This window comes from Rhinolophus ferrumequinum, chromosome 2 (assembly GCF_004115265.2).
Source record: "Rhinolophus ferrumequinum isolate MPI-CBG mRhiFer1 chromosome 2, mRhiFer1_v1.p, whole genome shotgun sequence".
Lineage (NCBI taxonomy): Eukaryota > Metazoa > Chordata > Mammalia > Chiroptera > Rhinolophidae > Rhinolophus > Rhinolophus ferrumequinum.
The window spans coordinates 29,534,987-29,552,176 of record NC_046285.1 but is presented as its reverse complement, the minus strand read 5'-3'; the positions used below and the strand labels follow the sequence as shown (position 1 = coordinate 29,552,176).

At 33.9% G+C, this 17,190-nt stretch overlaps 1 protein-coding gene across 2 annotated transcripts in view; it reads right to left on the bottom strand.

The window, feature by feature from the left end:
• Positions 1 to 322: 322 nt before the first annotated feature.
• Positions 323 to 17,190, bottom strand: part of TBC1D23 (TBC1 domain family member 23) — a 52,184-nt gene continuing 35,316 nt past the window's right edge. Inside the window, exons 13-19 of one of the 2 annotated variants that reach the window (XM_033087720.1) lie at positions 15,438 to 15,547; positions 9,924 to 10,063; positions 8,570 to 8,614; positions 6,389 to 6,477; positions 4,240 to 4,375; positions 2,793 to 2,987; positions 323 to 1,972 (exon numbers count right to left, since the gene is read on the bottom strand). In XM_033087720.1, the coding sequence (XP_032943611.1) occupies positions 1,891 to 1,972; positions 2,793 to 2,987; positions 4,240 to 4,375; positions 6,389 to 6,477; positions 8,570 to 8,614; positions 9,924 to 10,063; positions 15,438 to 15,547 (797 nt within the window). In that variant the 3' untranslated portion in view covers positions 323 to 1,890. The remainder of the gene's footprint in view (positions 1,973 to 2,792; positions 2,988 to 4,239; positions 4,376 to 6,388; positions 6,478 to 8,569; positions 8,615 to 9,923; positions 10,064 to 15,437; positions 15,548 to 17,190) is intronic. The other variant, XM_033087726.1, reaches the window with a different exon arrangement.

Genomic DNA, 17,190 nt, shown 5'->3' with positions numbered 1-17,190 from the left:
AGTGCCTCATGCAATCTTGACATGTATTTTTATTTAATATTCACGACTAGTACCTGTGGTGTTAGCATAGATAACAAACTGAAGTTCAAAGAAGTTCAAGGTCGAAATTTACTACATGTGGAGTTTAATGTCATTAGTATTAAACTACCTCTTCCCCCCCCATCTCGATGGACAGAAAGAGTAATCTAATACTTTCAAACCTGAAATCTGAACCTTTAAATCCCACTGAAACGATAGCCCTCAATTTTTTTGTATCTATAGAGATTTACAAATGGGAGGGAGGGGAGAAAAAGAGACTGTCATTAAGAACAAAGTTTTGAGCAAACTGTACTGGTTTATTTACAATTGTAATTTATAAACAATAACACAAACATCTTTACATTAATATTATGAAAAAAGCTGCCCATAGCTGAAATGGGGAAAAAATGAGACTTCCGGACATTTCTAAAGGGGGCATCAAGAAAAGGAAAAAATGCAATATAACAGTTGTAGGGAGTATTATAAATATCAATTATTGCACCAGGTGCAATTTCATGCAAATGTCTTCAACCACTCAAGTAAACTGTTATTATTTAGATATTAGAATATTAAAATTTATTCAACTATGTTTCTTTTTATTCACTTGATTTCCATTAAGTAAATTAAAATAACTGCTGTAAACAGGGTACATCTAAATATTTCTCCTATCAAACCCTTAGAGATAATCCATTACATTTTAAGACATGGCAGATTGTAAGGATTTGCTACTTGCCAAATAGATTTTACAAGAAGTCATTCCATGGCCTCAAATGTATTCCCAGATTTCTCTTACCTAATGTGTCTAATACAGACCTTGATAAATTGAGGGAGCTGTAAAATAAAGCAGATCACATTACAGTTTTGTTGTATTAAGAGAATAAAAATAGTTTCAAGCCACTAGAATTTTAGGAAGACAAGATAAAAACTAAAGAAGAGAAAGAAATTTCAGAAAGTGATGATAGAAACGACTGTAGTTGATACGGCTCTGATTATTTGGCTTTTATTTAAGTGGTGTTAGTGTGGTCACAGGCCACAATCTCACTGAGGATAAATCAGTGTGTGCTCAACACCTGTTTTGAAATATCCTAAATCAAATATTCCATGTGTAGTAAGACCAACGACATTTTTACAGATACAATCTGTCCCCAAAATGTTAATTATAAACTTAACATACCTACCTACTTACTATAATGCTTTTCACTGCTCCTTAGAAACCATTAGGATGAAGTTTAGTATCTGAAGCACTTCCTGTTCAAATTATTAGCTAATGGTGCAAAGATGATTTGGAAATTGATGTTTCAACATTTCACTAGCTGGAATGAATTTCTGAGTTAGCTGGAATCTTCATTTTATTAAAAATATTTCACTATTTTTAAGAACAGAAAGAAGCTAATTATTAATCTATTGTAATACTTTTTAGTTTTTGATATTGCTCAGTGGGTAAAACTAAATGTAGCAATTAAAGGGGTCTCTTCAACTAATTCTATTTCTAATTTTCAGTGAAGACATTGCAAACATGTATGTGTATGGTTGTTTTTAAACCTGAAAGTGATGCGTGTTCCCTTAAAACAGCTCTTCAAAACAGAACTGTATTCTGCACCCTTAGTTCATAAGGGCACAGGGTCAGTTACTTCAGTCATTTAATAACTGACCTTTATAATTAACCATTTTACAAAAACAAAAATGCAAAAGAACATATTTAAAAAATTTTAACTGTCCAGGAGTGATTATAATAATTGATACTTTTTAGACCTGCTATTCAAGCACCCCTGTGAGCAAATGAACGGTCTGCAGTTAGTATTCAGTCAGAAAAGTATATGTCCATGTTTCTCTTGGTTGCCTTAATTTCTTTTGAAATAATTTTCTTTTATATTAACTTTCCAAAGCATCCAAAACTTTCATGATTTGTTGTTTTATGGCTTTGGTAGCATCTCCTGCATTTGGAATCAAATACCTATAGGAGAAAAAAAAATACACATATATATATTAATATAGTGCTTTCCCTTCAGGACTCAGATGTCACTTCCAATGGGAAGCTTTCTCTGAACTACAAAGCCAGGAGAAATGTCTTCCTATCTACTCCCAGTAACTTATATTAACATATACTCAAAAGCATATTTTGAAAGACAGAAAATCTAGATGTAAAACTAAGGTGATTTCTCACAGAGTAGAGCAAGGTGGAAGGAACTGCAGGTCAGGAGTTAGGAGGGCTATATTTGGTTCTACACAAGCTAGGTATAAAGTTCTAGAAGTCATTCAACTCCTCTCGGCTTCACATTTTTATCTATAAGATTAAAGATGGCTTAGTTTCGAGATCAGTGTGGTATCTGGCCTTGTGGTAGTCTATAAACCCTCACTGGTCCATAATGACATAAGGAGTAGCTTATACCAGATTGTAAATTAACTACACCACTCAGCACACTGCTTAATTCACTGACACTTTTTCAAAACAAGAATTATTTGCTGAAACATTCTGAGACAAGCATCTTACTTGATTGCAAACCAGCATTTAGTGCAGCACTGGTACAGATTATTTTTAAAGACCCTTCTGTCAAAAAGTTTATTTAATTACCTATATGGAACTTACTGAAATCATGTGCTAATGGTTAAGTCACATATGACTAAGGATTTGGAAGAAAAAGACAATAAAGAATATTAATAAAAGTTCTTCAAGTATCCTATCCCACCATCTATTCCCCAAAATAGAGAAACAAAATGCATTTAACAATAAACGAATATCAATAATTCAGATATCATCCTAAAAAAAACCTTACCTTTCAATTGCCAAGATTTCTATTCCTGAAGCACTGCTGTTTCCATACTTGAAGGTAATTAGCTCAGGATGTTTCTTTTTGGAAGTAATTTTAACTACAGAATTTAGTGCTTGTCGAGACTGTATATAAGCCAATCCTTTCCGTGAAAGAATCTCCCTTAAACAGTACATATGTGTTGCAGTAACCAACAGATGGCTTACAAGGAAAAAAAGCATTAAGAAACAAAAAAATAGTTTTTAAAAGGTTATTCAAACAGCTGTTACTTCAACAACCCCAATTATAAAAAAATGTTAAACTCCAGATGAAATTACTTTTGAGTTAAAAAATACATTGATAAATAAGCTATCTAATAAAAGCTTTTAATTTTCCCTTAGTTGTATGCAAAATTAATGTTTTAATAACAGATAATCCTGTAACTGTTTAAAAGGAAAAGCATAACATTTTATAATATAATACAATTAAAAATCATTAAACTAATAAATAGATTTTTAGAATCTAGTCTATGTGGTATATGGAATATACTATCTTTTAGACTTTTAACAGTATTGTCTATATTCATAAAATATTCTCATTCAATACACCACAGCATATGTCTAGCATCAAAGACTACTATGCAATAGTTGGGTGGTCTTACGTATTTTAAAATATTCTGTAACTGGATCCTGAAGGCAAAATGGGCAGAGAATTATTAATCCTCCCACAAGTGCCTCAGCTCACTTTTTAGACAGTGATAATATTCATACACTTTTGGGTAATACAGTAAGACAAATACCAGACAAGTCCAAAATGTGGGACATTCTGCAGAACAACTGGCCTAGACTCAAAGGATTCATTCATCATGAAGAAAGGTGGAAGTGGTGGTGAGGGGAGTCATACTTTGTACACTGGGTGAGACTAAATAGATACAACAGGCAAAGGCATTGTGTGAACCATAACTGGATCCTGGATCAGGGAAAAAAAACAAGGAGTATAAAAGATACTTTAGGGGCATTCTGAAAAACGTGAGCATGGTCTGTACGATGAATGATGTTAGGTTTTAAGGTTTTTAAAGATGTGATAACGCTACTCAAGTTGTGTAGGAGAATGCTCATATTCCTGGATGATTCACGCTGAAGCATTTAGGGGTAGAATGTTGTATCTGTAAGCTGCCTCTGCATGGTTTGACAAACGGGAAGTGTATGTGTACGTGTGTATTTATATACACACATAAATAGAAAGATGAGGTAGTGTGAAAAGAAGTTAAAAGCCGGTGAATCTAAGAGAGGCTTATAAAGGTGTGAGATTTTTCAAAATAAAAAAATTACATACAATATTTTTAAAAATCAAGATATATAAACATATTGACAGAGGGAAATTATATCTTATTGTACTTGGATAAATAAAAGTTCTTTTATTATTAACTTCCATAAATTTAATTTTACTTCTGAAGAAGACATTTTAAAAGTACCTAGGAAACATGTGTCCATTTTCTTTCACTTCTTTACAAGGAAAATGATGCTTGATATCTGGCTTGTTTATCCAAGTCTGAATGTTTACAACTTCTTTTCTATCATCATCTGACATTGAAGAACTGTCAATTTCATCTATAAAGAATTTAAAGTGTTAGAAGTGGGTATTAGCAACTTTAAAAATGATACATTTCTTAACAGCTTGAAAGGTTTTCCAATAGTATTTTAAACATACGAGTTGGAAAAAAAAATAGTTCTTGTCCTGCTACTATATTTCCTTATGACACTAGTACTAATACGGAAATATTGTTATGAAAAATCACTCTATACAGTAAGAAAGTCAAGTGCAAATATTGAGAATACAATTTTAAAATATTAAACAATCTGAGAAATTTAAACTTTTTGATTTAGATAACATAACTATGATCTATGACTAGTTTGTAGAGAGATGGCTGAATTATCCAATAATAAGCACCCATCTTGAGGGCAAAGATAGTGAAGCCCTTTTTCTATTGATGGTACCTGATTTTAAGGAAAATAACAAAAAACATTCATCCTGGGATAAATAAGTAAAAACACTTTTTTAAAATGAAAGAAATAGAAAACATTCTAAGTATTTTGTTCTTCTCATTTAAGAAAGGAGAATTACAGTCCATAGGGTTAATCATCCTAAGTATTCTTCCCTTGGCTTTTTAAGAAATACTTCAAAATATAAAAAGACATAGTAAAAAAGGAAATCTCATATATACACTTCCAGCTTAAATAAAGAAATGAAGCCCTCATGTATCTTTCCCGATCACATTTCCCTTCCTTCCCCACTAACAAACAGAGATGATCTGAATTTGGTGTTATCAGTTCCATACTCGTCTTTACTTTCACCATATGTGAATATCCCTAAATAATATAGTGTTTTGTATTTTAAGTAAAATTTATATAAATAGACTATTCAATTGTATTCTTCTATAATTCCTAACCTACTCCCAACATTGTAAAATTTATGCATGCTGATACACATAGCTCGTTTTCTCATTTTCGTTACTGTGCAATTTTCCATAGTGTAAATATGTGTGTGTGTGTGTGTGTGTGTGTGTGTAAATACATATTTTACTCATCCATTTGCCTCTCCCCTTTGTTAATGGAGAGTTGAGATATTTGGGGAGAGAAAGGTAACAGGAAGACGGCAACAAGAGGGTAGGGGGAAAAAAAGGAACATAAGAAACAATTAGAAATAGCACACAGAAAATTGCATTTACCTCAATGCAAGTTTTCTGGAAAGTGATTTTTAAATATGTATTAAGCTAAGAATTTACCCTCTAGATGTATTTGCAAAAGTTCATCTACATATATGTAATAAAAAATATTTGTTGCCATTTGAAACAAACTACCAGTGTCAATTGAGGGAAGGCTAATTAAATTATGGTATGCTTATATGACAGCAGTATGTATATGGGCTGAGACGGAAAACATGCAACATGTATTACTAAGTGGAAAAAATAAAGTGAGATTTGCAAGTATGTTTTTCTCATTTTGTACATTTATATACTGTTTTATTTTTTTCTAACTCAATTCACATATTAATACTATGATTACTTAACTAGGGTACTCTGGGTAGTGGGATTATGGACCAAAGAAATAAGTTATTTTTTTAAATGTAAAGACAACCAACCACACAGAGGATGATAAATTTCCCTGGCACAATATCTCCACCTTGTGGCCCGTTAGGATATTGCGTCCAGTTTCAAAAAGCTCTTTTCAGATGTCTCAGTTTTGGAACTCCCTGAACTTCAGTCCTACAATTCTCAGTCTCCTAGGTGGTGATCAAGGGGAATTAAATCCAATCCCATGGAATTAAATACTATCTCTACACTGATGATTCCCAGATTACCATCAGTTTAGACTTCTCTCCTCAGCTAAAGACGCCGATAATCAACTGCGTCCTCAATACTTCTGCTTCAATTTCTAGTGGGCATAATTTAAGATGTCTAAAATCAAACTCGTAATAAAAAACCACACACTCTACAATCTCCTCTACAGAATTCTGTGTCTTTTTTTTTTTTAAAGCAGTTGTTCACTATTCCCAGAATAATCTCTATAATCACTCCTGGTACCTGAGGAAAGCAGTTTATATATTTAAGTGCTTTACTACACCTGTATCATATTCTTCTTCATCTCCAATGCTGAACACAGGCTTTACACCACGGTAAGGCTTGCCCACTCTGTCACTGCTGCTCACATGCCTATATTCAAAGAATTTTAGGGGGGAAATCATCACATAAGAAGTTACCAAAGATTTTCACCAAGTATCATTTGAATATTCAAACAAAATGTGAATGTTCTTTGCACACATACTACTCAGTCTTAGGATAGCTATGTTAAGGAAATTGAAACGAGGTAAGGAAATATGTTAGCAAAAGTGGCTTGGTAGGATGAATACTTTCAAATCTGTAAAAATTAAATTTGAAACAATTTTAATATTCATATTAAAATCAATGCTTCGATCTGTGTTGCCTTAGGAAAGTTATTTAACCTCGCTGTGCTTCTGTTTCCTCATCTGTAAAATGGTAATAAAAATGCATCTACCATTCATAATTAATGTTAAGAATTAAGTTAGTTAATATTCTGTAAACCTCTTAGAACAATGCCTGGCATGTAGCAAGTGCTACATACGTGTTTGTTAGACAATATAGATTATGGAACCAAATATTCAAATTCTGGTAGGAGTGCTTAAGGCTTCTCATGTAGGTGCAAGTGTCTTAAGATTTTCCTCCCATTTTTTATTACTGTTACTTTTGTTTCAATAGAAACTAACATTCTACTTCTTTTACATAAGTGTAAATAAGCCATGAAAATAAGTCTGCCTTTCTTCTTCAAGTGGAAGAAGCATAAAGGACATGTAAACTACGTTGATCAGCTCTGTAGGAAGTATGACCTCTTTTTAATATAAAAATTTAATCTCATTACTTTTCAGGTAATCTCAAACCAACAAGTAAAATTAAAATATTTTAACAAAAAACTATGTGTTTCTGGGGAAAAAGCACTGTATTATTTGTAGGGTAAGGTTCAGTCAAGAATATCTACTATGAAGAAAAACTGTGGCATTTTTCTTCTTTGTCATGTATCAAGAGATAGTCCAAAGTTGGAAAAAAAAAATCAAGTTACATGTCTTTACTGAAGTCTTAGAATTCAATTTTTCCAGAAGATGGAGATCAAATATGTATTTTAAATAATTTCTTTATATATTTCATCAATAAAAACCTTATCACAACCTCATCTTGTTGAAATAGGTTTAAATGTTTACTTCTCCCAAAACAACATTCCTCAATAGAAAACCAGTGAGAGTTGAGCATACAACTAGATACTCTGGGAATTACGAGTATGAGTTAGGTTAATCAATACACAGCTTCAAGTTTAAGTTGAAATCATAAAATCATTTGATTTTGTTAAAATATATCTAATGTAAAATTATCCTGTAAATCATCAAATGATGCTTATTATTATTCCAAAGCTTAACTTACATTCAAAGTATAACTAGATTTTCTTTTAAAATGTTCATAGGTATTGCTGTAAATGATATGCTAATTCAAAATGCAAAAAAATTCTGTGAGTGTAAAAACTGTAAAACCATAAAGAAGTATTAAATAAAGTTATTTTGCTCATCCTAATTTTAGATCTTTTCAAACTGATGGAATCTAATGACAAGCACCCCATCTTATTGGGGCAGAGAAGGAAATGGATTACATATTAATATGTTCACCATGACCTAATTTCCTTATGAAAACCAAAGGTAGAACTCCAGGACTGTGGTTCTTTGGAATCAATTTATATATCAACTCACCAACCGAAATACATATATCTTACTAAGAAAAATCTAAAAATATTATAAAATTACATAACAAAAAATTTGAACGATGAACTGTGCCTTTTTTCAGGTACTATCATTTTCTCTACTGTTAGGGCATGAGATGGAAGTAAACGATCTCCAAAGCTAATACCCTATCAACTCTACATATGTTCTTTGTTTCACCTTCCTCTGTATCAAAATAAAAGCTGCAGGCTTTATGAAGTTCTTAGATTTAAATGTACTTGATTTTCACCTGAGGAATGGGAGGTATAAAGCAGCATGCAAGAAAAAAAAGTGTTGTAATGATCAAAGCAAAAAACAAAAAGAAAAGATCAGTATCACATAGTCCTAAAAGCAGAATGAGAAATGGTTAGCATTTGAAACAGCTACATGAAATTTTAGCCAAGACAGCATGAGGTTTATAGACAGCATGAAGCATGCTGAAGGAAAAGGATGGTCCAACAAAACTGCTCTACTCATTGGCTTACCGCTCTGTACATGTTCTGTCTGGCCAAGGAAGATTGAAAGACATTCTATAGCAAATTGAGGCAGAGGACAGAACAAAATGATTATAAAAAAAAAACACAATAGCTTTAAAACAAAAATATAGTATAATCAGTTTTTCTAACCCAGAGCATACATTGTAAAGAAAATATTTTGATCATCCCAAGCAAAGCAAAATGAAAAAAAGCCAGTTTCAAGTGACTCTTTAACAGACAATAGTCTTTTCAATTTAGATTTATCATTAGTTCATTTTAAAGTAAAATTAATGCATTTTAAAATACAATTTTAAATGTTCATGCTATAATATATAGCAATAATAGTATTCTAATTCAGAATGTACTATCTAAAAGTACAAAGGTTAGGCTTTGGAGCAGACATATATTTTAATGAGCAAAAAAGATCTTCCAGGCTTGATAAAACACTTTCCTGTTATTTATCAGTTGGCCATTTTAGACAAGATACGATTTTTTGGATTGGTGAAAATAACCTACTCTCTTCTTTACTATTTACGAAATGGGGAAAAAATGTACTTAAAAAAAGTGACATATAGTATATTCCTGAATTTAGTTCTTCAAGACAAATATTTCAACTTTTCTAGGATACTGCAAGTAAAACATGAGAGTGAAATTAAATACTATAACACATTTTCAAGATCAGGCTTGCTTAGAAAACAAATTCTGTACTGAATTATTAGGTTAGCTTTGAACTCTAGGAACAAGAAACATCAAGTAGATTAACATTTGGAGAAAAAAAAGTGTGCACTCACAGTTCCAGCAAGAAACAATATGACAGATATTCTTAAACTTACTTATTATTAGTTAGCTGTGTCCTACATTTGTAATTCATGGGCAAACAGGGTTGCTTATATTCTGTGAACAAAATTCTATGAAGATCTGACCTCTTAAACTTAAGAAAATGGGTTTCTGCCTTTTTAGCATGACCAAATTATCTAGATTTTTAAATCCCTGTAGCAGAACAGGTACCTGCTGTGAGATACTGCATTAAGACGATTCCCATCCATTTAATGTGTTGGAAATAGGTACCATATGAAGTGTAACACATATAATGGAATTTAAATTTTTTTTTAACGAATGGCATGAAGGGGCAGAATCATTATTTGCATCTTATTCTGAGCAGTGGGAGAAAAGAAAGCAATCTATAGACAAATTTTACAGCAATAAAGGACATCTCTGCAATTATAATGAAAATTAGAACCATCTAATAAAAAAATGTACTTTATGATCCTTTTCTAGAACACATTCAACTAACATTTACTCTAAGGTAATTTTCTTTAGTTTTAATTACTCATCATAAACTCATACCATATAAGCAACTCACCGGTCCACAGGAGTTGATGTATTCTCAATAAAACTGATCACTTTTTCCCTGACATTAACGGATTTTGTCTTTAAAGCAATAGTCATTTTATTTACTAGTGATTTCATTCCTCTATCATTTGAGCCATTAGAACATTCACCCTGAAAAAAAATAAAAAGAACTTACTAAATAACTGCTCTCCAAAAGATTAGCAGATACACTCCTGCTAAATGTTGTCTAGATGTTATAGACACAATTGTTTCCCTCCCCCTCCCCTAAATTCATTTGTTAAAGTCCAAACTCCCAGTACATGTCAGAAAGTGACTGTATGCTAACCATCATGTGACCCTTCATCAAGCTGTAGTCTTTTTGCTGGTGGAAAGAATGCCTATTTGAAATTGATGGCTGCTGACTCATCAGGGTGACGATGGCTGAAGGCTGGGGCTACTGTGGCAATTTCCTAAAATAAGACAACAATGAAGTTTGCCACATCGACTGACTCTCCTTTCACGAACAATTTCTCTGTAGCATGCGATGCTGTTTGAAAGCATTTTACCCACAGCAGAACTTCTTTCAAAATTGGAGTCAATCCTCTCAAACTCTGCCAACTGGTTTATCAACCAAATTTATATACTATTCTAAAACCTTTATTATCATTTCAACAATCTGCAGAGCATCTTCACCAGGAGTAGATTCCATCTCAATATACCACTTTCTTTGCTCATCCACAAGAAGCAACTCCTCATTCATTAGTTTTATGAGACTGCAGCAATTCAGTCGTATCTTCAGGCTCCACTTCTAATTCTAGTTCTCTTGCTATTTCCCCAAAACATCTGCAAGTACTCCTGCCACTGAACTCTTGAACCCCTCAAAAGTTATCCATGAGAGTTGGAATCAGCTTTCTTCCAAACTCCTGTTAATGTTGATACAGTGGTATCTTGGCTTTCAAACGTAATCCGTTCCGGAAGACAGTTCGAGTTCTGAAACATTCAAAAACCGAGGCACCGTTTCCCCATAGAAAATAATGCAAAATGGATTAATTCGTTCCAGGCCTTAAAATCAACTCCTAAAACAGCAGTTTAGCATGAATTTCACTATCTAATGATACCATAGATCCATAAAATTTACAGCGTTCGTAAACCGAAATGTTCGTCAACAGAGACGTTCGAAAACAGAGGTACTACTGTATTCTGATCTCTTCTCATGAATCACAAATGTTCTTAACGGTATCTAGAATGGTGAATACTTTCCCAGAGGTTTTCAAATTACTTTGCCCAGATCCATCAGAGGAATCACTACCTATGGCAGCTATAGCCTTACGAAGTGTATTTCTTTTTTTTAAAAAACATTTTTTTTATTAGTTTCAGGTACACAAAACAATGTAATAGTTAGACATTTATCATTTATATCCCTCACACATTGACAACCCCCCTCCCCCCATCCACTACCCCTCTGACATCTCACACAGCCATTACATTTCCACTGTCTCTATTCCTAATGCTGTACTCCGCTTCTTGTAACTATATGTAGGTATAACATTGTGGTTGAAATTCATTATTCTTCAGCTTCAGCTTCAGGTGTACAGTGCAGTGATCAGGCATCTACATCATCCCTGAGGTGATCTCCCTAATGAGACAAGTGTCCATCGGATACCCTACAAAATCTTGACATTATTCATTACATTCCCAAATTGACCTCTGTATCCCCGTGGCAATCTTGTGGTTACTGACTGTGCTATCTAATCCCCTCACCTTCCCCCTTATCCCCACCCCTCCATCTAGCAACCCTCAGCTTTTCCTCTATGTTTCTGAGATTGTTTCTGATTAGTTCGTTCATTTATTCTTTCCTTTAGATTCCACATATAAGTGAGATCATATAGTATTTGTCTTTCTCTGTCTGGCTCATTTCACTTAGCATAATGTTCTCTAGGTCCATCCATGTTGTTGCAAATGGTAACATTTCATTCTTCCTTATGGCTGCGTAATACTCCATTGTATAAATGTACCACAGGTTCTTAATCCAGTCATCTACCGATGGGCATTTCGGTTGTTTCCATGTCTTGGCTATTGTGTATAGTGCTGCAGTAAGCATAGGGGTGCATAAATTTTTTTGAATTAGAATTTTGGATTTCTCCGGATAGATACCTAGGAGTGGAACTGCTGGATCATAAGGTAGTTCCATTTTCAGATTTTTGAGATACCTCCATACTGTTTTCCATAGCGGCTGCACCAGTCTGCAATCCCACCAACAGTGCACAAGGGTTCCCTTTTCTCCACCTCCTCACCAGCACTTGTTGTTTGTTGATTTATTGATGACAGCCATTCTGACTGGGGTGAAGTGGTATCTCATTGTGGCTTTTATTTGCATTTTTCTAATGATTAGTGAGGGTGAGCATTTTTTCATGTCTGTTTGCCATCTGTATGTTCTTTTTAGAAAAATGTCTCTTCATGTCCTCTGCCCATTTTTTAATTGGGTTGTTTTTTTGGAGTTGAGTTTTTTATAAATTTGGGATATATCATTGGATGTATCATTGACAAATATCTTCTCCCATTCAATAGGATCCTTTTGTTTTATTGATGGTTTCCTTTGCTGTGAAAAAACTTTTTAGTTTGATGTAATCCCACATGTTTACTTTTTCACTGAATGAAGTGTATTCCTTAAATAATATGACCTGAAAGTCGAAATTACTCCTTGATCCATGGGCTGCAGAATGAAGGTTGTATTAGCAGGCATGAAAACAACATTAATCTCATTGTACATCTCCATCAGAGCATTGACCAGGAGCATTGGCAGTGAGCAGGAATATTTTGAAAGGAATCTTTTTTGTGAGCAGTACATCTCAATGTGGGCTTAAAATATTCAGTAAAGCTAGCTGTACACAAACGTGCTGTCATCCAGGCTTTGTTGTTCCATTTGTAGGGCACAGACAGAGCATATTTGGCATACTTCTTAAAGGTCCTAGGATTTTCAGAACAGTAAATGATCACTGGCTTCAACTTCAAGTCACCAGCTCATCAGCCCCCAACAAGAAAGTCATCCTATGCTTCGAAGCTTTGAAGCCAGGCATTGACTTCTCTCCACCTACGAAAAGTCCAAGAAGGCATCTTCTTCCAATATAAGGCTGTTTCATCTACATTGAAAATCTGTTGTTTAGTGTAACTACCTTTATTAATTATCTTAGCTGGATCTTCTGAATAATTTGCCGCAGGTTCTACATCAACACTTGCTGCTTTACCTGCACTTTTATGTTAGAGAGATGGCTTCTTTCCTTGAATCTCATGAAACAACCTCTGCTAGCTTCAGATTTCTTCGGCAGCTTCCTCATCTCTCTCAGCCTTCACGGAATTGAAGAGAGTTAGGACCTTGCTCTGGATTAGGCTTTGGCATAAGGGAATGTTGTGGCTGATCTGATTTTCTATCCAGACCACTAGAGCTTTCTTCACAAGACTGTTTCACTTTCTTATCATTCACATGTTCACTGGACTGTCACTTTTAATTTCCTTCAAGAACTTTTCCTTTGCATTCACAACTTGGCTAACTGATGGAAGAGGTCTTGCTTTCAGCCTATCTCAGTTTTCAATATGCCCTTCTCACTAATCATAATCATTTCTAGCTTTGATTTAAAGTGAGAAACATGGGACCCTTTCACTTGAATACTTAGAGGCCACTGTTGGGTGATTAACTGGCCTAATTTCAACTTGTTGTGTCTCAGGGAATAAAGAGGCACAAGGAGGGAGGGAGGGAGCGAGGGAAGGAGGGAGAGACAGGGAGGGGGAGAGAGAAGAGAGAGGGTAAGAGGGGGAGGGGGAGAGGGAGCAGGAGAGGGAAAGGGGGAGGGGGAGGGGGAGGGGGGGAAAGGGAGGGGGAGAGAGAGAGAGAGAGAGAGAGAGAGAGAGAGAGAGAGAGAGAGAGAGAGAGAGTCATTAACAATACAAAAGAACCATGTTTCTGTTTCCATACTCAAATTCAAAACCAAATTATAATGAATATGGAAATTCTTTGGTACTTTTGAATATAACCATCTTTAAGAAAGTTTCTTTACCAGCCTCAATCAATGTTTTTTAAAAACTGATTGAGGTTGGTAAAGAAGATAAAAACTTCAATGGAATATCCATTGCTATAGGTGGTAATAGAAATTAGAATAATATTTTCTGGAGGGCAATTTAATAAATGCAGAATTCTAAAGATATTGTTAAGTAATCTTTTGATCAAGTTATTACACCGCTAGGACTAAATAATCATGACATATGCAAATAAATATATTACTACAAAAATTAATTGCAGTAGTGTTTATAACAGAAAAAACTGGAAGCAATGTAAATATTCAACAATAGGGGACTGAATAAATTGTAATATATCCATATGTTGGAATACTATTTAGTTATTAAAAATGAAAATGGCAAATGTTTATTAAACAGTGGTCTCACATGAAGAACTCTTAGATGGTCAAGATGAAAATTTAATTTTCAGAGAAGCCTTATCTGCTGATAATTTGACCAATAATTTGCTTTGACTTACATGGCTGAAGATGAACCTCACGTAATACATCTAATGAGTTACAATTTTATAACTACCATTACCTAGGTAAGTGGCAGGTACTACACTTTTCATTTGCCCACTTCATTCTCACGTCATCCTTATGAGGAAGAGTCCATTATTACCATCCATATTGCACAGATGAAGAAACGGGCTGAAAAGATTTTACTGAAGATCATGAAGAAAATAAGGGGTAGAGATAAAACCTGAATACCCAGGTATGTCTGACCTATAAGCCCAAGTTAGTAACCATGACCATGACTCTGTACTGCAGTTTTCCTTCTATTCCTGTTTTAAAGAATAATCATTAGGTATTCCTGTTACTTGTTAAGAAAATGATTTAATGACATCTAATTCAACTGACATAAAATACTGAAAAAATACTAGAGACTTATTGCCCAAATATTTCCAAAGTGGAAGAGAAAAATGGAGTTATCCACTATAGCAATATCCTGTAGTAACGTACATCTCAATAACTAAAAATTAAATATACTGGGATTGGTTGTCAGTTCCTGTCTTCCTCTGCCTGGCCCATTCTCAAATATGGGGGGACTAAAGTTTTAATCATGTAGATTTGCGGTGGGGAGGAGTACAGATATGGTATGCAGGAGATGCTACCATAAGCCTCAGTGTTATCCTGGCCCAAACTAACTGGGAGATTTCTAGAACTGGCTTACTTCAGAATGCCAGCTAGTCAGAGAACTCAGAATTATCTCCATTCATATTTAAGCTGCGCAGAAAGCTGTCACTAGGTGATACCAAACTGCAGCTAGACAGGGAAAAATCTGAATGCAGTAGGTGGAACTCCAGAATTCCTGGCTAGTTTAGCTTTGTGACAGGCCTGCTACAACATTTCATTAACCTCACAAAAATATGACTCATTACTGTATGTGTCTGAAATATTTTGACTCCATTTCTGTTATGGTGGGGGTTTAGTAGTTAACCACCTTTTCTGGGCATTTATCTCAATCTGGTGATATACTGGACACATACACTTACATCAACAGAAGAATTGATACTGCTCCTTGAGCCTGAGGTACTAGCAATCCAATGGCCATATCCATTTTCTGGTCCATCCACATTAATGTCTGCCAAGTGCTGCTGCAATGCTTAAGATAAACAAGAAAAAAGGACATATCAACCCCTTTTGGAAAGACTCATTACCAGAGAAGCATAATAAATAAGTCATAGCTGAATCTGAAAAAGGATCCACAGATATGATCACAGGTATTTCTGAACCTCTGAAAAGGAGTAAAGGACTCCAGTCTACATAAAGCCTTCCTCTTCTCCTTCCTTCTAAAGCCTTTTGTACACATGTAACTTTTCGGAATTAACCCAAAGGGTGACAATAACTGTATATATAGGCTGGATGTTTTCCTCTTTGGAAGGTAATCTTTCAAGTATTAATAGATCTCAGCAACATTTTTATAACATAAAAGATTAACAGAAAATTTATGGTGGCTTTTGTTTTATCATAAGGAGACATTAAACTTTGCCATAATAAAAAAGCAGTCTTAGGCATTAACTGCTATGGAAAGAGGTTATTCTTGGAAAAGAAATAACTCAGAGTTTAGAAAAGTTTCTAAAATCTACATTATACTATACAAAAATGCTTTTCAGACACTTTTGAGAACAAGCATAATGACCAAGTTTTGAATCATATTATCAGAATTCCTAATAAATAACACTGGACCTAAGGCCAACACTTGCTTAACACTATTCATTAAAACAATCCCTTTTGTAGATCACTCTATGTATGAGTCTCAAAGGTAGTTAATTATCAGTTCATAATATATAGGAGATAATCATAATTCCTGCTAATATTAAAATAAACAAAGACCAAGAGGAACTAGGTCCTAATCTACCAAAAATCCTAAATTATAACATAGGAAGATTATATTAAGTCAGAACTTAACTCTTATAAGACTCCCATGATTCAAACTAGAGACTCTATTACCTTCAACAAAAGTTAATTTGATCTTATTATTAATTTTTCCCAGTGTTTCCAGGTCAGTATTTTTATGACATATCTTTTCTTAATATAAGACAAGCTTTTTATGTTTTAATTGAAATATATTTGACATATCCTGTTTCCCCGAAAATGAGACCTGGCTGGACAATCAGCTCTAATGCGTCTTTTGGAGCAAAAATTATATATATTATATAAGACTCGGTCTTATAGTATATTATTATATTAATTCTTGCTCCAAAAAATACATTAGAGCTGACTGTCCGGCTAGGTCTTATTTTCGGGGAAACAGGGTATTGACATTGTATAAATTTAAAGTATACAACATGTTGATCTGTTACATTTATATATTGTAATATGATTACCGTTATCGAGATAGCACCTATTTCACATCACATAATTACCATTTCTTTTTTGTGGTGGGAATAATTAAGATCTAGTCTCTTCACAAGTTTGATGATTACAATACCTTTGTCCATATTCACTATCCTGTGCATTAGTACCCAGGGACTAATTATTTACCAGTTGCAAGTTTGTACCCTTAAATAACATCTCTTATAAAAAATAAAAACTTTTTAAAAATCTTATTACCCTGCCCTAATCCTTCATAAATTCTCAAATATTTGCCTGCAGAGATTTTGTCAATTATTTTACTATCCTGGATTACCAGATATTAGTCTGCAGATTTGAAAATATCAGCTTTATTTGTTTTATTCCATTGAGCCAATATGTATTCAGCAGCTAATACCTTTAAGTAGTTCAAAAATAAAAACAAAACAAACA